This window comes from Rana temporaria, chromosome 1, assembly GCF_905171775.1.
Source record: "Rana temporaria chromosome 1, aRanTem1.1, whole genome shotgun sequence".
In the NCBI taxonomy this organism is placed as follows: domain Eukaryota; kingdom Metazoa; phylum Chordata; class Amphibia; order Anura; family Ranidae; genus Rana; species Rana temporaria.
Window position 1 is genome coordinate 278,706,965 of NC_053489.1, and position 26,985 is coordinate 278,733,949.

The 26,985-nt window shown below is 43.1% G+C and overlaps 1 protein-coding gene across 3 annotated transcripts in view; it reads right to left on the reverse strand.

Moving 5' to 3' along the window:
- Nucleotides 1-26,985, reverse strand: part of VPS13A (vacuolar protein sorting 13 homolog A) — a 466,977-nt gene that overhangs the window by 346,166 nt on the left and 93,826 nt on the right. For 2 of the 3 annotated variants that reach the window (XM_040355879.1, XM_040355872.1), the window contains exons 13-22: nt 26,199-26,370; nt 26,026-26,088; nt 23,804-23,936; nt 11,948-12,057; nt 8,463-8,605; nt 8,094-8,295; nt 7,875-7,989; nt 3,471-3,607; nt 2,648-2,780; nt 2,419-2,536 (exon numbers count right to left, since the gene is read on the reverse strand). In XM_040355879.1, coding sequence (XP_040211813.1) covers nt 2,419-2,536; nt 2,648-2,780; nt 3,471-3,607; nt 7,875-7,989; nt 8,094-8,295; nt 8,463-8,605; nt 11,948-12,057; nt 23,804-23,936; nt 26,026-26,088; nt 26,199-26,370 — 1,326 coding nt within the window. The remainder of the gene's footprint in view (nt 1-2,418; nt 2,537-2,647; nt 2,781-3,470; nt 3,608-7,874; nt 7,990-8,093; nt 8,296-8,462; nt 8,606-11,947; nt 12,058-23,803; nt 23,937-26,025; nt 26,089-26,198; nt 26,371-26,985) is intronic. The other variant, XM_040355888.1, reaches the window with a different exon arrangement.

The window sequence follows — 26,985 nt, forward strand, 5'->3', positions numbered from 1 at the left end:
TTTCAGGCACTCCTATTGAAGTCTATAGGGACCAAAAATCAAAGTAGCTTATGTGCTTTTTTTGGAGCTTTGAGCGACAAGCTTAAAGGGGTTGTAAAGGAAATTTTTTTTTTTTCCTAAATAGCTTCCTTTACCTTAGTGTAGTCGTCTTTCACTTACCTCATCCTTGGATTTTGCTTTTAAATGTCCTTATTTCTTCTAAAAAATGCTCACTTCACGTTCCTCTGTCTGTAACTCACCACCGTAATGCAAGGCTTTCTCCCTGGTGTGGAGTAAGCCTCTTGAGGGGGGAGGGGGCGAGCAGGAGTGTCAGGACGCCCACTAACACACAGCTTCTTTCTCTATCTGCAAAGTAGAGAGTGTCCTGACTTGCCTGCTCACCCCCTCAAGAGGCTTTCTCCACACCAGGAAGAAAGCCTCCCATTACAGTGGTGAGTTACAGACAGAAGAACAGGAAGTGAGCATTTCTCAGAAGAAATAAGGACATTTAAAAGCAAAATCGAAGGATGAGGTAAGTGAAGGAGGACTGCACTAAGGTAAAGAAAGCTATTTAGGGAAAAAAAATTCCTTTACAACCCCTTTAAAACAACTCAATGCTCAGGTGTGAATAGGCACAATATAATATGTTGGGAATCCTCATGTAGAGTGTTAAAGTGCTTCAAATAGCCCAGGTGTGAAGCAGGGCCTAATGAAGGATAAGGTTTCAAATAGCATCCTTAACCACTTCAATACCGGGCTTTAAAACCCACCTCCTTCCCGGGCCTATTCGGCACTTCTTTCCTTCATGTACAAATCCTCATTCTTTTGCTAGAAAATTACTCAGAACCCCCAAACATTATATATGTTTTTTTAGCAGACACCCTAGGGAATAAAATGGCGGTCATTGCAACTTTTTATCTTGCACCGTATTTGCGCAATCATTTTTCAAACGGCTTTTTTGGGTAAAAAAAATGGTTTCATAAATTAAAAAATAACAAAACAGTAACGTTAGCCCAATTTTTTGGTAAAATATGAAAGATGATGTTACGCCGAGTAACTAGATACCTAACATGTCACGCTTTAAAATTGCGTACACTCATGGAATGGCGCCAAACTTCGTTACTTAAAAATCTCCATAGGCGACACTTTAAAATTTTTACAGGTTGCCAGTTTAGAGTTACAGAGGAGGTCTAGTGCTAGAATTGTTGCACACGCTCTAACGCACGCGGCGACACCTCACATGTGTGGTTTTAACGACGTTTACATACGTGGGCGGGACTTACGTGTGCGTACGCTTCTGAGCGTGAGCTATTGGGGACAGGGGCATTTTAATTTTTTTATTATTATTTTTTCTTTTTTATTTTACTTATTTCTTTATTTCTTACACTTTTTTTTACACTTTTTTTTTTTTCAAATCGCTTTTATTCCTATTACAAGGAATGTAAACATCCCTTGTAATAGGAATGTGTGTGACAGGTCCTCTTTAAGGAGAGATGCGGGGTCAATAAGACCCCACATCTCTCCTGCAGGCTGGAAAGAATGAGATCGTGAAAAAAAATTCACAGATCTCATTCAAACTAGCCGCAATTGCGGTTTGTTTACTTAGGGGGACCCGGGCGTGACGTCATCACATCACGCCCGGGCCTCCGACGGTCATAGAGATGACTGGTGACCAGATGGTCACCAGTCTTCTCTATGGCAAACATCCGGCGGACGGCGATCATCTCTCCGGGCCCACGGTGGGACGTGAGAGCCCGGAGAAGCACCGGATGGCGGCGGGAGGGGGGGGATGTCCCCTCCCGCCGCCTGTAAGAACGATCTAGCGGCGGAACCGCCACTATGATCGTTCTTACGGTGCGCAGGATCGCCGCCGCTTAAAAATGATATCTCAATGATGCCTCCGGGTGCAGGCATCATTGAGATATCCCCCCGCAAAGCCCATCACGTCATATGACGTCCACCCAGGATAAAAGGTCCCCGTTTTGGACGTCATATGACAGCGTGCGGGTGTCAAGTGGTTAAGGACAGTATAAACTTGACAGGGATTCTAACTCTTCCCTCACTTTATCCCAAAAAATTAGTATCTTCCACATGGGGCTGACCCCGTTGTAGTTTGCTTGCCCCCCGATGACTGGTCTGTGTCCACTGGTTATGCAGAACAGACACAGCCCGCTCTCATCTCTTGGCGGTTGGATGTAAACAGACTGCCTTGTCCATTTACACCAGACTGCCATCCGATCCGCTAGATAGATGGGAAACAAATCCCCATTTGCCTGTTTTTTTAGCAGAAAAGGATCGGATGGGATGTCGGCGAGTGTAAACGGACACATGACCGTTTACACCCGCTACTCCAAAGAGGAGACTAGAAGGTCAGATCAGATCCACCTGAAAAAATGACTTGCACTTTGAGTATTACTTTACAGATTTAGACCAGCTTACTTTGGCATCCTTGGATCAGTCACTACCATGGCCCGGCTAAAATCAACTCTGAGATCCATTGGCTCCAAAATATGTTGAGCAGAATGTTTCTGTTTGCGAGCCTCCTTCCAATGCTCATCTACAAAGAAAACAAATGTTTGGTAAACATGAGAGTCAAGTACCTAAGCAAAGGCACCTCATGCCAGTATCGGCTCAACATAACTTTTTGACACTCTGACATATCACTCACTATGCTTGCTGTAGAGCAACTGCATACTGCTTAGCTGCACATCAAAACTCTCATAGGCCCGGGACATAATATCTTCAATTCTGTTCTGACCTGCTTTCAGTTGGGGGAGGTTTGAACGACTTTTGCTGGTCATCTCAAATGCAAAAACAAAAAAAAGATGTACAGTTTTAAGAAGTATAGTATTAACTAAAAGGTTTTCAAATAAACAGTGCGAGAAGTATAAAGAATTTAGGCAACTTAATGAAAGGAATAATCAACCCAATAGTGATATTTAAATAACAGATAGAACCTGGGGGGTGAGGAATGAAATCTTTATGACATAGTTCCCAACTCTGGAGTTCCTACCCACCATCGCATGTTTCAGCTCCTCCTGCTGCATACTTCACCATATAAAACAGTATTACTGCAACATGACTGATCTGTGTCCACTCTACACAATAAAATATTTTTTTTGAGTGGACTGATCCTATAATGCAAATATACAAAACAATTCAATTAGGTGGTTTTTGTGCATTTTCTGAAAGCGCACCAAAAGTCCTGCACACCGTACTTTTGGTGCGCTTTCAGAAAATGCACCAAACCCCCCAATCTAATCCAAGTCTATGGCAAAGCGCAGGTAACTCACACAAAAACTGCAGCCAAAGAAAAGTGGATCTGTATGAACCTGGCCAAAAGCTGTTAAGAAAGCAACATTTTCTAAAATATTTGTAAAACGAAAGATTTAATGTACTTTTGAAACATAGTTTACACAAGTAAAGCCAAGCCATTTTTATTCAAATATATAGATTAAGGCAGCTCATATTAAAAAGTTATAAATACCTACCGATAAACTACCTAAATCCAAAATAAGCAAGTTAGATGTACTCTCATGAAACCCATTTTGAGGAACAAGGATGTACGAAGCCTGGAGGTTGATTTTTAAATCAAGAACCTTCTGTGTCTCTATAACATACAGGAGCCCTGGAATTAAAAACATAAATCATTACCTAAAAAGTTTCCAAAGAAGTGCAATATTAATAGTATACACTTATGTGAATGTTGTAAATTCAACAAATACTGCTCATTCACATTAAAGTGCTTAAATAGCTTAGCAAGTAGCTCATAATAAACTCAACCAAATGTCCCCACTTGGCAGAACAGTGCCAAGAAGAAAAGACCGATGCAGCCTCGTAATATGAAGCCTCCAAGCTGTGGAATATGTGGGATGGGTTTTTCTAACTTTTTTCATTTCATGAGTTTCTCATAGGAGCATACTGTGTGGCCATCTAAGAAATAGCCAATGACAGTGTCAAACGCTGATCCATAGAGACACTGGTGCACACAGAATCTGCTGCAGCTGTGCATAGTAACCAATCAGCTTCAAGGTTTTATTGTCACAGCTTAATTGAACAAGCTGAAGTTAGAAGCCGATTGGTTACAATGCATAGCTGCACTAGTTTGAGCAAATGTCCCCCAGAGTGCCTTACGCATTTGTACACACATTAGTCTTATGCCAAACACAAGTTCAAATGCTTGTAAATAAACCATCACAGCTAAAGCACCAGGCTCCAGACATTAGCTCCAACAGCTCCATAACATGGTGATTGTCACTAGCAATGGAAGGATGCTTTCTAAATTGAATCCATTTTGACATAGTTTGACAGATCGGACTTATCACTAACACAAAAGACAGAGGGCATAACTAGTATATTCAAACTGGGATCTAAGAAGGGAATTCAACATCCCATGAGTAGTGTCCAATGGTAAGTACACTTTCAACCCTTCCAACGATATCTGTGTTAATGTGGATCATTGCAGTATCCACATTGGGCACAGATCACCTTTCAGTGCATTCCTGTGCCACAGTTCTGGACTCGAAAAGCACTTTTCAGCTAAAACATTAAGAAAAAGTCTTGAAAACTCCACAATGCTGAGTCCAGTGCCTGAAGGTCAAATTCCTGGTTATCCTGGGCATGTCCAGTGGCCTGCTCACTATGTGAATTTTCAAGGACTGCATCACACCGGAGGCTGTGCCAAGGCTCATGACCTGAAAAGCATTCAGAGGCTACCCAACACAGTACACAAAGAGCCCACAGCCAAAAAGACGCATTTCAGGCTAGCCCCACAGTACACGATTCGGGTACTACATCTAAAGCTCTTGCTTCTGTATAGAGAGACTAGCTCAAGCAGCATTTCTGAAGTCTTGATTGATCAAGTCCTAAAGTCAAAAATAACTATGGTGTATTGCAGGGCTCAATTTTAGGTTCTGAGCTTCTACTCAGGCCTCAAGGGTTACTTACCACCAGGTGCCCCACCCAGCCTGCCCCTAAACACGCCCTCATAAATTATTTCATAAATGACACTTAAATGTTTTATGCAGAATTAAGTTCTAAAATAAATATTAACAACAACAACAACTTTATCTGTGCCCACCAATGCAGCCTGTGTCCACCAATGCAGCCGTGTGCCCACCAATGCAGCCTACCTATGCAGGGGAGGAGAGAAAAGGAACAGGAGAACCAGCCAGGTGATCAGAGCGTAGCACAGGGAACACAACTATAACAGCTTTCATTTCAATTGCTGTGTTCCTGCCGCTCAACATCATATACAGCCCCGTCCCCTGGCCGTGGAACTTTGATTGACAGTGAACTGTCTATCAAAGTCCCGGGACCAGGAAGGAGGGGCTGTATCTGACAGCTCGCCCCCGGCGCCCCCACGCAGCCAATAGATCACCAGCCCTTAAAATAAACTCGCAAAATGCGAGAGGAAATTTTGAGGGCTGGTGTATTGATTATCCTAAATGAATAAAAAAATAAGAAACGAAAGAATAAAAAGGCTACAAAATATAGCTGGACACTTTCTCAACCGACTTGAGGAAAGAGCTTCTAACTAGACACCAGCTCACTAGAAAAAAAATGGAGGCATTGCAGTTAAGGGTGAGATGTCCAAACCTCCTTAAAAATAAACCCAAGCCACCGGACCACTTCATACCCACTTTACTGCCTATCGCTGGGATGTACCAATGCCGCAAGCCTCTTTGAAAAACTTGCTGCTTTTTCCAACACGGGCTAAAAGGAGGATACTTGACACTTCCCCAACAGCAATATCCAACCCAATGTCCATAAAATCATTAGCCCTAACTAGAATCATGGACTAGCCTCCACAGAAAGCCCCCCCCTCCCCCCCACACGATGTATGGATCATGCCACTGCATCTGAACTAGCCGCTAAGCATGCCCACTTATGCAAATTAATTTTGCATATGTGCCTGTGCATGCGTGTGTATGTGTGGATATGAAAAGGAGGGAGACCCTCCAGCAGGGGCAGCCCTCTGGATGAATCAACTCATCCACCACACTTACATTGTCCGGGCATATCATGTTCATATGCTCACAGCAATGACCACATTGTATTGCATTTTTTTATGTATTTTCCCAAGTTGTAATGTTTCTGAAACTTGCTGTCCCCTCCTGCACAGTATTTTCATCCTTCTAGTTACCTTTATTATACTGGCTGCCATATTTCTGCCATTTTTTTTATTTTAAACAGAATTTTTTTTTATTTATCAAAGCGTAAAAATAAAATAAAAACCACAAACAGAACTGCTAGGCACACAATTCATCAAGAGATATTATTCAAGACAATACTTTGTACAGCAAGACTAAATTAAGGCAATTATGGCATCTATAGAAAAGCATTAGAGTCTAATACATTACAATAAAACCGGGTAGAATTATAAGAGGAAGGTACAAACCAGATGAGGAGATGGGAAGGGGGCGGGAAGGGACGGAAAGGGAGAAGGGAGGGGAGAAGGGACAGGAAAAAAGAGAAAATAATATTATTATACACCTAGCACATCAGAATATACATCAATCTTATAGCAATGGATTGTAACATCAGTTAGTAGATGGCTGGAGGTCTAGATTTCACCAATTCGCCCCATAAATATCGGACATTAATTCATCTATGTTCTACTTGTTGCAGTTCTGTCCCAGTCAGCGTTTGTATTGTGTATCTTTACCTTTACTGCAGCGAGTTTTTCACTTTATTTTACTGCATTTTATTCTATTGCATACTGCCATGTAATGATCTGGCAGTCGTTATCAGTCCCGCCCTGCGCATTTGTCCCGCAGCTGACTATCAACCACTTCCCCTTGCATTACTCCATTGGTTTAAAGGAAGAGCGACTGGGCATGCTCCAAAACATGTCCCACCCACTCTGACGTCACTTTTGGTTGCCTGCTTTCCACGCTGGCTCTGACATCCTGGATCAGACACACAGTGCTTCCCACCGCTGGTTGGCTGGAAATTCCACCTGCAGCTGTCTTTACTTCTAGGTGGCATCCCGCTGGACGTTATGGATTCATATGCCCGTTTTTCACTTACAAGACCTTTCTCCACACTCCTCAAACCTCCTGTTGGCAGCAGCATATAGGATGATAAAGACATTTTGTTTTGGTAATTTTTTACATTTTGCAGAGAAATTGCATATCTCTATTAGAGAGTGTGTATAAAAGGCAAAACTTTTTTTTCTTACAGCGTTGGGAAGGGTTAGAGTCTCTTAAGTTTTTGCTGCTGTCTGTGTCCCTGTTTGGAAGATTCACCTCTCTGTTGAAGGGGACCATTTTCACAGAGACAGAAAGTGAGATGAAATCCAACATTTTAAAGAGGTCACTACAGCAAGAGGTGAAAGTAAATCATCCAATGAAGTCCCATAAAGAGGAGGGGGAACAAGACAAAACTAGCATTTTGAGAAGTTGGTCACAGTTTGTGTTACAAAGACCCCAGGATCACATATTTTAGGTCCTATCTGTTAACTCATGGCCAGTACACAGCATCCTTTAGATGCCTACAATCCACTGGGGTACCAGTTTTGAATATCTTTTTCCCGTTTACATATGTGTGCTTTCATGGTAGGCCAAATCAATAAAATAACTGCTCAAAAAGCACATGCTTAGATTATCTGCAAATTAAAATAACTTCAATATGACTTTTTAGATAACCTGTAGGCAAGATTTCCATTCTATACAAATAATTCGAAATGCTTATAGATATTATTGCAAGATACACTGACACAAGTTACCTAGTTACAACTATACTCAAGAATTCAATGAGTCCAGGATAATTCATTATAAAGTATCATACTGTATAACCAAGCATCTGAAAAAGTAATGCAAAAGTAAAGCATCTGAAAAAGTAAACAAATTGTGCAATGTAAAACAAAATGATACAAAAAAAAATGTGCTTGCCTGTTGAAGTTCTATCTCGAAACTCTTCTAACTTAGTTAAAGTGGCTGAAGTCAGTTGTTCAAGATGGACGTCTTGTGGAGGCCGGAAAAAATCTGCTAAACTGTTGATGGTTTTCTAAATATGGCAAAATACAAATATTTAGAACAATAAAAACATCTTCAAGTGAATCTAAAAAGTTAATCACTAAGATATGTAAAAATTATCTGAATGGTTCTTACAGCATCATAAATTATTTCTAGAGGTTGGGAATCCACTAAAAGTCTTTGGTCTGCCCGCTCATCCAAAGGATTTGTTTCAAACATGAGGCTCAACAATGAAGTGTCATTGTCTGTTACAATATTCCGGGAAGACAACAGACAGGGAACAGACTTGGTCTGTGACATGCCAGTTATCTCAAATGTGCCAATTTGAGCTTCAAACCTGTATGTGGAATATGGGAGATATAAAACATCAGCACAGAAAAACGATCCCATTAAAAAAAAAAAAAAAAAAAAACACTCATGGCTCATGAACAAACAATATAACTTATATGCAGCATAAAGAAAATGGAATAGATTATTGAATGGAACATTGTTCAGCCGACTCACCTAACTGCTTGTGCTCCTGGGCGTTGTTTTAACATGGAGCTCAAGTCAGTTATAGCTAGATTAATCAGCTCAGGCTTTCCTTTATCTTCTCGCAACTGAATTGACATACTTAATAACTTTACACATAAAACCACTGCTTCATACTAAAAAAAGACAAACACAGAAAAACACAATTAGAATGAATTTATATTTCAATTTCTGATTATTATTAGCTTCTATTTTCACTTTCTATAAAGACATGGATGAGCGAGGTCGGGGTGGAGAAACTTGACTGGCCTGCACAGAGTCCTGACCTCAATCCGATAGAACACCTTTGGGATGAATTAGAGCAGAGACTGTAAACCAGGCCTTCTCATCCAACACCATTGCCTTACCTCATAAATACACTTCTGGAAGAACGATCAAACATTCCTTATAGACACACACCTAAACCTTGTGGACAGCATTCTCAGAAGAGCTGAAGCTGTTATAGCTGCAAAGGGTGGAGCAACTCAATATTGAACCCTACGGACTAAGACCGGGATGCCATTAAAAGTCATGTGTGTAAAGGCAGGTGTCCTAATACTTTTGGTAATATAGTTGTCAGGGGGAGGCTGGCCATAGTGCAGCAGATAGGCAGAGGCCAAGGGGCAAGCGTGGGCACAATTCCAGCAATAACCTTCTTGGCAGGCATGTCCACGCGATCACCAATGCGCACCCATTAGCATTGGTGCCAAATGCCATATATAAGGATGACAGATTCACTAGGACCTTGCTGTGTCATCTGCAGCTTTCCCCTGTATCTGTCCTTGATCTGATTCTGACTCGGCTTCCTGACCATCCCGATATTCTCCAACCCTGACCCCGGCTTGCCTTGACCTCGATCTCATCTGTATCTGCTTGATTCTCTGTTCCAAACCTCTGCATGAACTTTGACCATTCTCTGCTTGATATCTTTGACACACCTGATCTTCCGTGTATGACCTGGCTTGACTGACTCTGCACCAGTCTCCACGTACCTGCTTCCGCAGCACAGCTGCATCCGCAAAGTACCTGCATCCACAGCCAACCAGCAGCAGCCACTACTGCTGCCATCTGCCTCACCCACTTACTGGCCAATGGAGGACATTGCAGGCACTCCTACCCCACCATGCTCTCGCAGCCGCTGTTGAAACCTCAGTGGTCCTTGAACTGGAGCTGTGAGAGAGAGGCCTTCCTCTGGTAGTTAGGCTCTGCTCTAAGGTATGTAACAATAGTGTATATAGGTTAATTGAAAAACCAAATCAAATATAGGATTTCTTTGCAATGTGTTTTCTTTCTTTTCCAACTGTCCAAAAATATTAGGGTCTGTAAAAGCAAATGTGGCTATATATATATATATATATATATTATACACACACATATATATATATATATATATATATATATATATATATATATATATATATATATATATATATATATATATATATATATATATATATATATATATATATATATATATATATATATATATATATATATATCACACAAATATTAATATACTATACTTCCCAAATTGTGCACTATTACACATTAAGAAAGGCAGGTATGTATGTCAGTTCATATTATTGTTAATAAGGGGCTATTTAGTTTATTTAGTTTGATTATATTAACAAGTCCCAGAAGTTTCAGACAAGGACAATCAAGCTTTGGTGCCCAAAGCAATGTTTCTCTCTTTTTTCTGTAGCCATTTCTGGTGTTTTTCCATTTTTAAACGGTTACTCATAGTAAATCTAGTAAAACTTTTCCTTAAAGTGTCATGAGAGAAATGTTAAAGGTTCCCTGCACACCTACAGTTCACTACTTTTCTCCACAAAAATCCCATGCCACGATACTCTGTTTTAGCAGACAAATTAAAATGTCTTGTGTAAGCCTGATCTTTTGATAGGGTGCTTACGGTCAAGTGGGTGGAGGAAAAAAAGCTGGACTATGGAATGATACCTGGTCTATGACCAGGGATGTCAGAGGAGGGAGAAGAAAACAATAACAGAGATAAGACACTTTGCTGCAAGTTGGCAAAAGAGTCGAGAGATGCAACAAACATACATATTCACTTCCATGCTGAAACATTGGTCTGAAGTTGCGGCTGCCCCCTGCCAGCTCTAAGTCCAAGAACTGAGCGATCACATGAACACGGATTACTCAGATCTCTGTCTTCTCTGAGCCGTCAGCAGCGACTGTAGTCTCCGCGCCTTGCTCTGCCTCTCCAGCACTCACTGGAGCACCAGGCTGGAGAGGGTGCAGGTGCAGCTGGCTTCAGTTCTTAGCCACGTGCCGAGAGCCAGAGCCTAGCTGTTAAACAGGCAGCTGGGTAAATCCTGACAATATGGCCAGGAGCCTTCCAGAGGCCCACTGAAGTCAGGTGACAACAAGCTTGAGCCTGCTGTCAGCTGATTCGGCAGCAAAGCAAATGCAAGTGAACTCCTGTGACTTAAAAAAAAAAGCTCTGGCAGTACCTCTCTTAAGCTTTTACCAATTTATTTGCTGCTTTTCTCTTCTTTCTCTTTAAACTGCATCCGGTCTAATATGATCCAGCACCCAAGGACTGCTTGCAGGACTTTTTTTTAACTTCCCATAAGCGCACCGCTCCAGTGTGAAAGCACTCAGGCTTTCATATTCGGGTAGCATGGAAGGCAGTTTTCAGGCACCATTTCTAGCGCTAAGACGACTGAAAACTGCCTTAGTGTGAAAGGGGTCTTACGTAAAAATTGTGTGCACCTTATATAAGAGGATTTTTACTCACCATATCACATATGAACTCTATATGAACTGTGTGCATTTACTGACTGTTTGGCACATTATTTATTGGCACTGACACTTTCATTTTATGGTTGGTAAGTCACATATAGCATTTAGTTTCATAAGCATCACCATCACATAGATTTCATATATTAAAGAATATGAAACATACAGAGGCAGACAGAACAGTAATTTTGCTGCTGCAAGCTCTCCCTACTTGAGGCAACCATACATGGATCGACATTTGGTTTGTTCAGCAGGGACCAGTCAAATTTCAATCCATGTATGGGCAAGCTGGTTGTACAGAAGTTGATCTACCGATCGTCTCCTGTACAACCAGCCTGTCTGGTTCTTACCGATCAATCAGTGCCACCGACCAAAGTACAAACTTGTATTCTGAAGGCTGTTAAATCTCCCAGCTGTCAGAATAAAACATCAAGTGTGTGGATGAGGGAATTGTTTTTTTTTTTTTAGGAATAATGTATGGCCAGCCTTAATCACATGTATGCTTCACCTCTGGCGGTATGGCAGCCCCAAGCAATAAAAAGCAGGAGCAAAACTGGAGGCAATTATTAGGACACACTACTTTAACAAGGGTGGTTATTAGGACATGCATATTTATGAAAGAACAATCATTTTTACTTTACAGTTTGAATTATGCTTGAAATTAAGCGCAAATGACTTCTAAAATAACTATATTAGAGTAGCTGGTAAATTGTGCTCACTGTTTTTGGTAGAGTTGGGTCAACTGCTGTTTCGCTGTATCCTATTGCTGCACACAACTTTGCTTTCTCTTCAGGAGTCATCAGCTCTTCCAGACCTTTAGAGAGCAAATCTGTATTACAATCCATCAAACTAGTGAATCATTACTAGTAATCATTTAATATTCTTTTTCTATAGAGAATTATATCAATATAGTTAAAACAGGTGTTAGATCTAACAATGTAAATATTAAAAAAAAATCATGCTTGCTAAAAACATTTAATATAGCACTGATTGAAAGGAACATGCTGTGCACACAAAAGAAAATCGACATGCTTAAAGAACTAAAGATGACTGCAACTGAAAGTCTGAGGCTTTGGGAAGAGGTAGTGGACCATTCAAAATGTTTGTGTGTTCATTGTTAAAGTAGTTCTAAAGGCTGAAGGTTTTTTACCTTCATGCATTCTATATGTGTGCAGTGCCCCCCTATCCTTACCTGCGCTCCCTCCGATCCAGCCTCATTGGTGAGACAGCAGCGGGGGACCATTGGCTCCCACTGCGGTCAATCACAGCTAGTGAGCCAATGAGGAGAGCAGGGGCGGGGCCTAACCGTGGCTCTGTGTATCTTATGGACGCATAAAGCAGTGGCTCAGGAGTACCGAGTATGCAGCGGTGCCCCAGGGGAAGCTGCTTTCTCTGGGGGCACTGCTCGAGGGGGGAGGAGCCAGGGACGCCGGCAGGGGACCCAAAAAGAAGAGAATCGAAGCTGCTCTGTGCAAAACCACTGCACAGAGAAGGGAAGTATAATGGGTTTGTTATTTAAAAAACAAAAGCTTTAAAGGGGTTGTAAAGGTTCGTTTTTTATTTTCTAAATAGGTTCCTTTATGCTAGTGCATTGTTGGTTCACTTACCTTTTCCTTCGATTTCCCTTACAATTTTTTTTTTTTTCTTTGTTTTCTGGGTGGCTTTGGCCAATTATGGCTCAGGGGGTTTAGTACACGCCCCACACTATAAAAGGCCGCCTGCAGGTTGGCCTTGTGTAGTGTGTTGCGGTGGTTAAGACAAGACAGACAGACAGGACAGAGAGAGAGCGAGACTAATTTTTTGTAGGTAGATAGAGCAGGCAGGCTAGTCAGTGAAAGTTACAGTGTGTAGAGGAGATTATATTATATATATATATATATATATATATATATATATATATATATATATATATATATATATATATATATATACATACATACAGGGCTCAAAATTTCAAGTCCTGAGCCACTAGCCAGGCCTCAAGAGTTACTCGCCACCAGTTGCCCCACCTAATTCATACACTGCCCTGCGCCTAATTGCACCTGTAAACACGCCCTCGTAGATTATCTCATAGAATGACACTGTTAAATGTTTTATGCAGAATCAAGTTACACAATTAAATATTACCAACAACAAATTTAACAAAATGGAACAGGGCACTGGGGGCAGACCAGGGGGACAGGGCACTAGAACTGGGTCTCTTCCCCATTCTCTTGCTGTCTCCTCTGCAACTCCCATCCATCCTCTCTCTCTCTCCCTCTCCCATTCATCTCATCATCAGAGCCCTGTCATCACTCGCCCCCAGCTTAAATCCACTCGCCAAATGCTAGTAGGCGAGTGGAAATTTTGAGGGCTGTGTGTGTGTGTGTGTGTGTGTGTGTGTGTGTGTGTGTGTGTGTGTGTGTGTGTGTGTGTGTGTGTGTGTGTGTGTGTGTGTGTGTGTGTGTGTGTGTGTGTGTGTGTGTGTGTGTGTGTGTGTGTGTGTGTGTGTGTATATATATATATATATATATATATATATATATATATATATATATATATATATATATATATATATATATATATATATATATATATATATATATATATATATATAGTGAGGAAAATAAGTATTTGAACACCCTGCTATTTTGCAAGTTCTCCCACTTGGAAATCATGGAGGGGTCTGAAATTGTTATCGTAGGTGCATGTCCACTGTGAGAGACATAATCAAAAAAAAAAAAAAAATCCAGAAATCACAATGTATGATTTTTTTAACTATTTATTTGTATGATACAGCTGCAAATAAGTATTTGAACACCTGAGAAAATCAATGTTAATATTTGGTACAGTAGCCTTTGTTTGCAATTACAGAGGTCAAATGTTTCTTGTAGTTTTTCACCAGGTTTGCACACACTGGAGGAGGGATTTTGGCCCACTCCTCCACACAGATCTTCTCTAGATCAGTCAGGTTTCTGGGCTGTCGCTGAGAAACACGGAGTTTGAGCTCCCTCCAAAGATTCTCTATTGGGTTTAGGTCTGGAGACTGGCTAGGCCACGCCAGAACCTTGATATGCTTCTTACAGAGCCACTCCTTGGTTATCCTGGCTGTGTGCTTCGGGTCATTGTCATGTTGGAAGACCCAGCCTCGACCCATCTTCAAAGCTCTAACTGAGGGAAGGAGGTTGTTGCCCAAAATCTCGCAATACATGGCCCCGGTCATCCTCTCCTTAATACAGTGCAGTCGCCCTGTCCCATGTGCAGAAAAACACCCCCAAAGCATGATGCTACCACCCCCATGCTTCACAGTAGGGATGGTGTTCTTGGGATGGTACTCATCATTCTTCTTCCTCCAAACACGGTTAGTGGAATTATGACCAAAAAGTTATATTTTGGTCTCATCTGACCACATGACTTTCTCCCATGACTCCTCTGGATCATCCAAATGGTCATTGGCTAACTTAAGACGGGCCTTGACATGTGCTGGTTTAAGCAGGGGAACCTTCCGTGCCATGCATGATTTCAAACCATGACGTCTTAGTGTATTACCAACAGTAACCTTGGAAACGGTGGTCCCAGCTCTTTTCAGGTCATTGACCAGCTCCTCCCGTGTAGTCCTGGGCTGATTTCTCACCTTTCTTAGGATCATTGAGACCGCACAAGGTGAGATTTTGCATGGAGCCCCAGTCCGAGGGAGATTGACAGTCATGTTTAGCTTCTTCCATTTTCTAATGATTGCTCCAACAGTGGACCTTTTTTCACCAAGCTGCTTGGCAATTTCCCCGTAGCCCTTTCCAGCCTTGTGGAGGTGTACAATTTTGTCTCTAGTGTCTTTGGACAGCTCTTTGGTCTTGGCCATGTTAGTAGTTGGATTCTTACTGATTGTATGGGGTGGACAGGTGTCTTTATGCAGCTAATGACCTCAAACAGGTGCATCTAATTTAGGATAATAAATGGAGTGGAGGTGGATATTTTAAAGGCAGACTAACAGGTCTTTGAGGGTCAGAATTCTAGCTGATAGACAGGTGTTCAAATACTTATTTGCAGCTGTATCATACAAATAAATAGTTAAAAAATCATAAATTGTGATTTCTGGAATTTTTTTTTTTTTGATTATGTCTCTCACAGTGGACATGCACCTACGATGACAATTTCAGACCCCTTCATGATTTCCAAGTGGGAGAACTTGCAAAATAGCAGGTTGTTCAAATACTTATTTTCCTCACTGTGTGTGTGTGTATGTATATATATATATATATATATATATATATATATATATATATATATATATATATATATATACACATATATATATGCGCATCCCAGGCGTTGTATATACAGACCAAAAGTTTGGACACACCTTCTCATTCAAAGAGTTTTCTTTATTTTCGTGACTATGAAAATTGTAGATTCACACTGAAGGCATCAAAACTATGAATTAACACATGTGGAATTATACATAACAAAAAAGTGTGAAACAACTGAAAATATATTTCATATTCCAAGTTCTTCAAAGTAGCCACCTTTTGCTTTCATTACTGCTTTGCACACTCTTGGCATTCTCTTGATGAGCTTCAAGAGGTAGTCATCTGGCGCAGCACCCCATCACTCTCCTTCTTGGTCAAATAGCCCTTACACAGCCTGGAGGTGTGTTTGGGGTCATTGTCCTGATGGATGGAATAGTATTCCGCTGCAAGATGCTGTGGTAGCCATGCTGGTTCAGTATGCCTTCAATTTTGAATAAATCCCCAACAGTGTCACCAGCATCACACCTCCTCCTCCATGCTTCACGGTGGGAACCAGGCATGTAGAGTCCATCCGTTCACCTTTTCTGCGTCGCACAAAGACAGGGGGGTTGGAACCAAAGATCTCAAGTTTGGACTCATCAGACCAAAGCACAGATTTCCACTGGTCTAATGTCCATTCCTTGTGTTCTTTAGCCCAAACAAGTCTCTTCTGCTTGTTGCCTTTAGCAGTGGTTTCTTAGCAGATATTCTACCATGAAGGCCTGATTCACACAGTCTCCTCTTAACAGTTCTAGAGATGTGTCTGCTGTGTCTGGTTCCGGTGAGTGGGGTGATACTCATCTTCTCATCAGTGCCCTGGGTTTACATCCTCTTGGCAAGGTACTGTTGATTTCATCATGGATGGTATGCTAGATCAAAGCCGTGAGATTTAACCCCCTGAGACTGTAGGAGAGTGCTGGAGAAACATCATATCTGTGCATGCAACTTGGTTACTTTTTGGTACATTATCCAATCCGGACTGTTTATATGCAAATCTTGAAGTTGAACCCAATTAAAAGGATTGTTTTTTTCCTCAATATAGACTGTGCTTATTAATGATTTTCCCTTATTATTTTGGGCTGATTTGACTTTGTGAACTCCCATGAGCGCAGAATTATTTTTGGTGTTTGTCTGCTGCAAAAGGTGGCTACCTTGAAGAACCTAGAATATGAAATATATTTTCAGTTGTTTCACACTTTTTTGTTATGTATAATTCCACATGTGTTAATTCATAGTTTTGATGCATTCAGTGTGAATCTACACTTTTCATAGTCATGAAAATAAAGAAAACTCTTTGAATGAGAAGGTGTGTCCAAACTTTTGGTCTGTACTGTATATTTATACACTGTATAGTTTAGCTAGATCCGATCTTTCTAATTTACTGACAGGCAGGCAGGTGATTGTGCTAGCTGCAGTATTTTCATGTGGTGTACTGTCTGTGTCCTCTGCAGTGTGTACCTAAAGCTATGTGGTGTGTGTACTGTCTGTGTCCTCTGCAGTGTGCACCTAAAGCTACGTGGTGTGTGTACTGACTGTGTCCTCTGCACATTGTGCACCTAACGTAAAGCTGGTGTTTCTCAAATGTACTCCTAGAAGCAGGGATCTGCTCATATTAATACTACAGGCAGGGTATATTGCTGAAAGTACTTTCACGTGGTGTTCTGTCTGTGTCCTCTGCAGGCCATTAGCATGTCTGGAAGGACAACAAGGAGAGGCAGAGAGTCACGAGCCGATAAAAGAGGGCAAGCAGGCTCTGCGTCTAGAGGCAACAGTGCTGGTCGTGGACACGGTGCATCCTCATCAGCACGTGGCCGTGGGACACGCTCGTCCTTATTTTCGGCAGCTGGCCGTGTTGAGCCGCAACATGCCAAAGACTTGGTAGAGTGAATGACCAAGCCGCCCTCATCCTCCTCATCCTCTCTCACCCAGGCTCAGGGTACTTTGTCTGGCAAAGCAGCTGCCAACGCGGCCTCTTCCCTCTGCTCAATGGCATCAGTCACTCCTTCCCTAGCCCCACCATGTCCTCCTGAGGAGTCCCCTGAACTGTTTGACCACAGTGTTGGGTACATGCTGCAGGAGGATGCGCAGCGTTTTGAAGGCTCCGATGATGGTACACAGCTAGAGAAAGGCAGTAACATGAGCCTAGAGAGAGGGGGTGCCCAAGGACAGCAATCTGGCATTCATGTTCCCCTAAAGCAGTGTTTCTCAATTCCAGTCCTCAGGCCCCCCCAACAGGTCAGGTTTTCAGGCTCTCCATTGTTTTGCACAGGTGATTTGATCAGTTTCACTGCCTTAGTAATCACCACAGCCTTTTCATCTGAGGGAAATCCTGAAAACCTGACCTGTTGGGGGGGCCTGAGGACTGGAATTGAGAAACACTGCCCTAAAGTGATGAGGAGGGAGGGGATGATGAAGTCACTGACTCTACGTGGGTGCCTGATAGGGGAGAGGAGGAAGAGGAGGAGGCACAGGCACATCTCCAACGAGGCAGGGTGCCCTCCAGGGGCCAGCTTAAGGGCAGCACACCGACTGAATCACAATGCAGAGCTACGCATGTACAGGGAGCTTCTGTCTCTCAGCGTTATTCCAAAAGTTCTTTGGTGTGGGCCTTTTTTGAGACAAGTGCATCAGATCGCACTGCTGCTATTTGCAACATATGTCTCAAGCGTATCTCGCGTGGCCAAAACATCACCCGCTTTGGCACCACATGCTTGACCAGATATAAGTCGACCTGCCATGCAGTTTGTTGGCAAGCGTACCTCAAAAACCCACACCAAAGAACAAAGCCGACCTCTCCTTGCTCCTCATCAGCTGGGATCTCCAACCCCACTATACCCTCAGTCCTCTCTGAAGCCTGTACTGATAGGACTGAAGGTGTAGAATTAGGCATGTCACAGCCAAGTACTTGCGGGCAATCTACTATCGGTACACCGATGGCAGATTGTACCAGGCAAATTTCCCTGCCCCAGCTGCTGCAGCGCCGAAATAAGTTCTCTCCCAGCCATCCACATGCCCAGCGGTTGAATGCTAGCTTAGCTAAATTGCTAGCACTTCAACTGCTGCCTTTTCAGTTGGTAGATTCTGCCCCCTTCCGTGAGTTTGTAGAATGTGCAGTACCTCAGTGGCAGGTTCCCAAACACCACTTTTTCTCACGGAAGGCGATTCCGGCTCTCTACCAGCATGTGGAAGGCAATGTCCATGCCTCGCTGGACAGGGCGGTCAGTGGTAAGGTGCATATTACCACTGACTCATGGTCCAGCAGGCATGGACAGGGACGTTACCTATCTTTCACGGCGCATTGGGTGACTCTGCTGGCAGCTGGGAAGGACGCAGGACAAGGTACAGTAGTGTTGGAGGTTGTTCCACCACCACGCCTCCAAAATGCTACTACTGGTTGTGACACACCTCTCTCCTCCACCCCCTCCTCCTCTTCTTCCTCTGTGGCCTCTTCCTGTGCTGATGTGTCCTCGGAACCAGCGGTGCTCCGTAGGCGTTCAAGGGGCTACGCAGGTACGCAGGCAAAGAGATGCCATGCGGTGCTTGAGCTGGTGTGCTTGGGGGACAGGAGCCACACTGGCCCAGAGGTTCTGTCAGCTCTGCAGGGGCAGGCTCATAGGTGGTTGACACCACGCCAGCTTAAGCAAGGAATGGTGGTTTGCGACAATGGCACCAACCTCCTCTCCGCCCTGCGACAGGGACAACTGACCCATGTGCCCCGTTTTGCTCATGTCCTTAACTTGGTGGTGCAGCGGTTCTTGGGCAGGTACCCGGGCTTACAGGATGTCCTGAAGCAGGCCAGGAAAGTCTGTGTGCATTTCCGACGGTCATATAATGCCAGTGCTCGGCTGGCAGACCTCCAAAAGAAATACAACCTGCCCAAGAACCGCCCAATCTGTAATCTGTGACTCTATGTTGGCCATGCTGCAGTGGCTGCACACGCAGCAGAGGGCCATCAATGAGTATCTGTGCCAATATGGCAGCAGGACAGGGTCAGGGGAGCTAGTTCCCCCCCCCCCCCACGTCAGTGGGCCGTGATCAGGGATTCATGCACTGTCCTGTCACCATTTGAGGAGGCCACGAGGATGGTGAGCAGTGACAGTGCATGTATCAATGAGACTGTCCCTCTTATTCACCTGTTGGAGCACACGCTGCTTAGAATAATGGACAGGGCCCTTGAGGCAGAACAGAGCGAGGAAGAGGAGGACTTCCTTACCTCTCAAGGCACCCTTTATCCAGACAGTGTGCCTGCTTGCCCGCCTATCACACAGGAAGAGGACGAGGAGGAGGATTGTGTCAGCATGGAGGTGGAGCCTAGCACTCAGCATCAGAAGCAGTCTTCAAGGGATTAATTACAGTTCCAAGAAACCCATGGACTTGTACGTGGCTGGGACGAGGTGGCTGCAAATCATGTTGTCCTCAGTGACTCAGAGGACTTCGCACGGAATGCCTCAGCAAACCTACGTTGTATGGCCTCCCTGATCCTGCCAGGCTGCGGAAGGATTCTCGTATTCGTGCTATCAAGGAGAGGGATCATTACTGGCTGGCAACCCTCCTTGATCCACGTTACAAGAGTAAGGTTGCGGACCTTATCTTGCCGGCACAGAGGGAGCAGAAGATGAAACATCTTCGGAAGGCCTTGCAGAAAGGTCTGTGCAACGCGTTCCCAGATACTGGGAGGTTACAAAATCCTGGTCCTGGACAACGTGTTGCTGAGGCTTCGGTCAGTCACAGAAGGAGCGGTGGAGAAGGTGGCCGTCTGATCGATGCGTTCAGACAATTTTTTAGTCCGCGGCCCCAAGGTATGACCGTTCCCAGCAACCATCACCAGCGTCTGTTTTACATGGTGCGGGAATACCTAGGGGCAAGATCAGACTTGGACACCTTTCCCACCGAAAAGACTCTGGCTTACTGGGTCTTGAGGATGGATCACTGGCCAGAGCTTGCACAGTACGCAATTGAGCTGGCTTGTCCTGCATCCAGCGTTCTTTTAGAACGCACATTCAGTGCTGCTGGAGGCTTTGTAACCGATCACAGGGTGGGCCTCTCCACCGACTCAGTCGATCGACTGACCTTCAATAAAATGAATCAAGCATGGATCACCACCAGCTACCAAGCACCTGATGCTGATGTAACTGAATAATTTTTTTTTTAAATGTCAGATCCCTTCAAGACTGCCTATGCGGATGCTGAGTGACTATCCTGTTATGCTGAGTGACTATCCTTTTCCTCCTCAATGATCATGCAGATAGCTTGTAAGAACATTTTTGGTTCCGGGCACCGCCACCAGTGGCTAAGGCCCAATTTGTCGGCCCCTGTTTAACAGGGGCATGTAATTACAATTTTTGATGCAATACTTTGCAGCGGGCTCATTCCTGCGCTCCAACTAGAGTATCTGTGAGGGGTTGCAGTGTTGTGGCACCAGCACCAGTGCCTAAGGCTCAATTTTTCTGCCCTTGTTTAACAGGGGCGTGTAATTACAATTTTTGATGCAATACTTTGCAGCGGGCTCATTCCTGCACTCCAACTAGAGTATCTGTGAGGGGTTGCAGTGTAGTGGCACCACCACCACCACCAAAGGCCCAATTTTTCTGCCCCTGTTCAACAGGGGCATGTAATTACAATTATTGATCTAATATTTCACAGCAGGGCCCATTCCTGCGCCCACCAAGAGTAACTGTGAGGACTTACAGTGTTGTGGCACCAGCACCAAAGGCCCAATTTTTCTACCACTGTTCAACAATGGCATGTAAATACAATTCTTGATATAATAGTTCACACAGCAGGGCGTTCCAGCGCCCACCAAGACTAACTGTGAGGGCTTACAGTGTTGTGGCAAACCAACACCTAGGGCCCAAATTTATGCAGAGTATATACGGCCGGCCCCTACTTTCAAACATCCAACTTACAAACGACTCCTACTTGCAAACAGAAGGAGACAACAGGAAGTGAGAGAACATCTACCCCTAGGAAGGGAAATTCTCTTCTGTAAGAGGTGTCTCCCGTCCACTGATGCTTTATCACCAATCCTTGTTTCACTAAAAAACCCAAATTTTCAAAAAATCATTTGTCATTGGGACAGAAAGTGAATTGAAATCTTCTGAACAGATGCACACAGACAGCAAAACAAATGTTACAAAAGACTCTGGCTTACTGGGTCTTGAGGATGGATCACTGGCCAGAGCTTGCACAGTACGCAATTGAGCTGGCTTGTCCTGCATCCAGCGTTCTTTTAGAACGCACATTCAGTGCTGCTGGAGGCTTTGTAACCGATCACAGGGTGGGCCTCTCCACCGACTCAGTCGATCGACTGACCTTCAATAAAATGAATCAAGCATGGATCACCACCAGCTACCAAGCACCTGATGCTGATGTAACTGAATAATTTTTTTTTTAAATGTCAGATCCCTTCAAGACTGCCTATGCGGATGCTGAGTGACTATCCTGTTATGCTGAGTGACTATCCTTTTCCTCCTCAATGATCATGCAGATAGCTTGTAAGAACATTTTTGGTTCCGGGCACCGCCACCAGTGGCTAAGGCCCAATTTGTCGGCCCCTGTTTAACAGGGGCATGTAATTACAATTTTTGATGCAATACTTTGCAGCGGGCTCATTCCTGCGCTCCAACTAGAGTATCTGTGAGGGGTTGCAGTGTTGTGGCACCAGCACCAGTGCCTAAGGCTCAATTTTTCTGCCCTTGTTTAACAGGGGCGTGTAATTACAATTTTTGATGCAATACTTTGCAGCGGGCTCATTCCTGCACTCCAACTAGAGTATCTGTGAGGGGTTGCAGTGTAGTGGCACCACCACCACCACCAAAGGCCCAATTTTTCTGCCCCTGTTCAACAGGGGCATGTAATTACAATTATTGATCTAATATTTCACAGCAGGGCCCATTCCTGCGCCCACCAAGAGTAACTGTGAGGACTTACAGTGTTGTGGCACCAGCACCAAAGGCCCAATTTTTCTACCACTGTTCAACAATGGCATGTAAATACAATTCTTGATATAATAGTTCACACAGCAGGGCGTTCCAGCGCCCACCAAGACTAACTGTGAGGGCTTACAGTGTTGTGGCAAACCAACACCTAGGGCCCAAATTTATGCAGAGTATATACGGCCGGCCCCTACTTTCAAACATCCAACTTACAAACGACTCCTACTTGCAAACAGAAGGAGACAACAGGAAGTGAGAGAACATCTACCCCTAGGAAGGGAAATTCTCTTCTGTAAGAGGTGTCTCCCGTCCACTGATGCTTTATCACCAATCCTTGTTTCACTAAAAAACCCAAATTTTCAAAAAATCATTTGTCATTGGGACAGAAAGTGAATTGAAATCTTCTGAACAGATGCACACAGACAGCAAAACAAATGTTACAGGGTGATAACCCTTCTCTATGTTTTCAGAAAAGCTTAAAAATAGATTTTATGGCTGGAGCTACACTTTAAAAAAGTACCAGTTCAAAATTATAAAACAGATTCTACTTAACAAACCTACAGTCCCTGTCTTGTTTGCACCACCTGTATACTGCTGTTCAAAGTATATAGGGCCAAAGGGGCTTGTAATGACCTGGGGGGAAGGGGGGGGGGGGAACCCATGCTATTTTTCTCACTGATTTTCATCCACATTGCAGGGACCAGACATTACATTAAAGCCGCAAGCAGTTTTAAATTACTTTTTACTTATAGTAATCTCATTTTGTGCAGGGACAGTTCTGAACATGTGCCACTTCACAGGCATACTATAGACACCCAGCAGGTACGATATTTAAATGAATTTTTCAAAAAAAAATAATTCACTTTAAAGCATCATTAAAATCACTGCTCCAGAAAAAAATGACCGTTTTTAAAACTTTTTTTTACATTGATACATGTTCCCTGGGGCAAGACCCGGGTTCTCAAACCTGTTTTACGACAATAACTTGCATATTAGGCTTTAAAATGAGCACTTTTGAATTCGAACGTTCGAGTTCCATAGACTTCAATGGGGTTCTAAATGTTTGTGCGAACATTCGGTTTGTTCGAAGGTTCTGGTGTGAACCGAACGGGGGGGGGGGGGTGTTCGGCTCATCCCTAGCGCTGACTACTAAAGAGATTCTACGATTTCACAGCATTCCTACGGGTATGGAATATGTATACTTACACTGGTACTGAACTAAATGTACCTATGCAATACAAATCATACCTGGAGTTCAGCTTTAAAGACAAATGCTGTCATTAAAAGAAAAAAAACTGTACTATGCACAGCCATACAATTACTAAAACGTAAAATTTATATAAAAATAATAATGTAAACAATAAAAAGCGCATACTTCCAGTCTTTGCCTCTTCCTTCTTTTCTGGGCTTTCTCCAGACCAGCCCCACATCCATCCAAACCATCCATTAGAGTTGCTGTCCTCATCTTTTGCTCCCGGCCTGTATATTCTAAGGCCAGCTTTGCTTGCCTGGACAGTAAAATAATAGAATCAACAATTCCATATTTGGCAACGTTCTCATATTTGCATTATTGCATAAATAATATTCCCCTGTCATACAGGACTGCATGAAATGCACTTTGTTTTTAAATAGAAAGTGGTGCATAGGCAAGCAGCATATTTTGTAATGTTAAAGTGGTAGTCCATGCAAAAACTAAAATCCCTGCATCTATAGACACCAGGGATCTAACAATAACCTCTCTATCCCTGTAAAGAATAAATGAGTATACATTTCTTTTTGGAAGCCGATCTGACCTGCTCCGACCCGATCTCCAGCGGCAGAAGCTCTACAGAGGACACGGCCAACAACGGCTGTGAAATGAATGGGAGGCGACGTCACCCATAGAGTTACTAAGGGGATTCCGTTGTTGTCCATCTCCTCTGCACCCGCCTCTACAGTGAAGCCGCGGATGACAGCTCAGCATGGGATCCGGTCGGACCGGCTTCCAAAAAAGTATGTATGCTCATTTTTTCCACATCTCCTGCCACCAGATGCAGCTCGTCACTTGCCACTTTAACCTGGCACCAGATGTGGATTGTCACTTGCCACCAGATGTGGATGATCGCTTGCCACTATTTGCAGATTGTCACTTGCCATGCCAGCCAGTGCCTTCAAAATGTGCATTATCGCTGCATTGGTGGCAGGCTGGCAGCACTGGACCATTTAGCACCGAGGCAGGGCCATCTTAACGGCATCATGGGCCCTGGGCAAAGTAATGCACTGGAGCCCCTAAAAGCCTGTCCCAATTTACGCACTTACTTTCAAGAATGAAAGTATAATTGATAGATTTGAACACACACACACAATATATATATATATATATATATATATATATATATATATATATATATATATATATATATATATATATTATATATTAGTACTTTCAATAAAATCGTTTTTAAAACCATAAGAAAACATGCCATAAATCAAAGAGCACATGTATAGGCCAGCGTTTCTCATCCTTTCTTCAACCTTTTTTTTTTCACAAGTCTTGCACACGTGTGGTTTGGGGGAGTAAGGCCATGCAGTTTAGCTGTGGTTTTACTGCTCCCCCTTTAATGTATACTCCCCCTTAAGGAGACAAAACAGCGCTTGCAGTTAATAGCCCCCTCTGCCCAATGGGCACAGTGGCGGCAATTGATTTTTTTTTTTTTCAGTTTGTTTGCGCCCCCCCAAACATTTTGAGCACCAGTCACCACTGCCCACAATGTGCATAGATCACACTGAGGGGAATTTTTTTTCTCAACAAAAAGTGGAGATACTCTTTAAATACTCAGGGAACCTGTTACAGGCAACACCATTTTCTTTTTCTGTATATAAAGACCAGGGTTTCTGCACCTACACCTTTACAAGTTCATAAGAAAGCATATACCCAGAATAAATCAAGCTTACCAGGACAGACAGCTTTAACAGCCTGGTGGACTGGACGACCTAAGGACTAAAGGATCCCCCAATGGGCTCCAGTTGGTTAATAGGGAAAAAGTGCCCTATAAACCAATGAGTGGGGCTATAAGCACCCCTGGCAGTAAGATTCACCAAGTAGTCAATTAAAGATGCTGTCCCTCTCCCCCTTCACCTGTCAAATCTACCACATAACCTGTCAGAGAAAAAGCTCAGATGTGAAGGCTCAAAATACAGTCATTAATCTTAGAACACTTGCTGGGATAGGTAAGCTCTGTGTGCCACGAAGCCTAAATAAATAGACCACCTACCGCTTGGTCCAGCTCATTTCAAGCTTTTGGTTTTAAAGAGACCCTGTCACCACTGCTTCTATCTCATCCCTTCATCGACAGTTGTTACACAGACAGTGTGTATTCACTGCAAATGCAGAACATGCTTGAGGAACATTTAGGATAAAAACTACACTGATTTAATTCGGAAGAATTGTCATGTAGTTCCTATTTACATACTTAAAATAGAAGGAAGTTTATGAAATCACTGCAGGTAATGCATGGAATTTTATGACCCAGTCACCAAGATGCAAATTTTGGCTGCCTTGTTGAACAGAAATTGCCCAGCCTCATTTTAAATATCACTTTCGAAGTAATTTCCTACCTCCATTTCAGCTTGTTGTCTTGCAAGGGTGATACAAAAAATATCCAGTGTTTTTTCATGCTCCTGTCAAGAATTAAAATCAAATGTTTCAATTGTGCCAGGAAAGCAGTATGAATGTGGTAAATGTAACTATTTAAAAAAAATATAAAAAATAAAAAAAGACAATCCAGTACTTCCGCTGTGCACAGAACTTCCTCTGCCGGTTTCTTTGATGTTATCTTGGCTTTGTACACTTCTTTGTACCTCTTCACTTGCTGTCGGTGCTTTCGAATGTGTCTCCAGGACCACATATGGAGGCGGGGCTTTACATTGACATCAAGGATACCAGTTATAGCGTAATTCCACCTTATAAAATTAAAATAAAATTAAAAACCACCTACATGAATGCTACAATTTTACAAAATAAGATTCTACAGGCAAAATACCAAATTTTACACTGACTTCATATTAGTCTTTCAGAAAACCAAAACAGTAAATGCTACTTTAAATATAGGCCCTTCTCTTTCAAGCATCAGATAGGTTTTATTTATGTAATACTCCAAGGCTCTAGATCATAGCTAGAATATAGGTCCGTTATGAAAAAAAAATGCTACTTGGTAAGGTTTCGGCATTTAAAAATAAAAATTAAAAATTGGGTGTCCTTAACAACCAAGCACACACAATCTCTAAGTAATCATTTTAATCCACCCAACACTTAGGCTACCTTTAACCACTTCCCGCCCGGCCTATGGCTGATTTACGTCCGGGAAGTGGTTATGAAATCCTGACAGGACGTTCTAGAACGTCCTGCAGGATTTCATGCCGCGCGCGCCCGTAGGGGCGCGCATCGCGGCGATCGGTGATGCGGGGTGTCAGTCTGACACCCTGCATCTCCGATCTCGGTAAAGAGCCTCCGGCGGAGACTCTTTACCACGTGATCAGCCGTGTCCAACCACGGCTGATCACGATGTAAACAGGAAG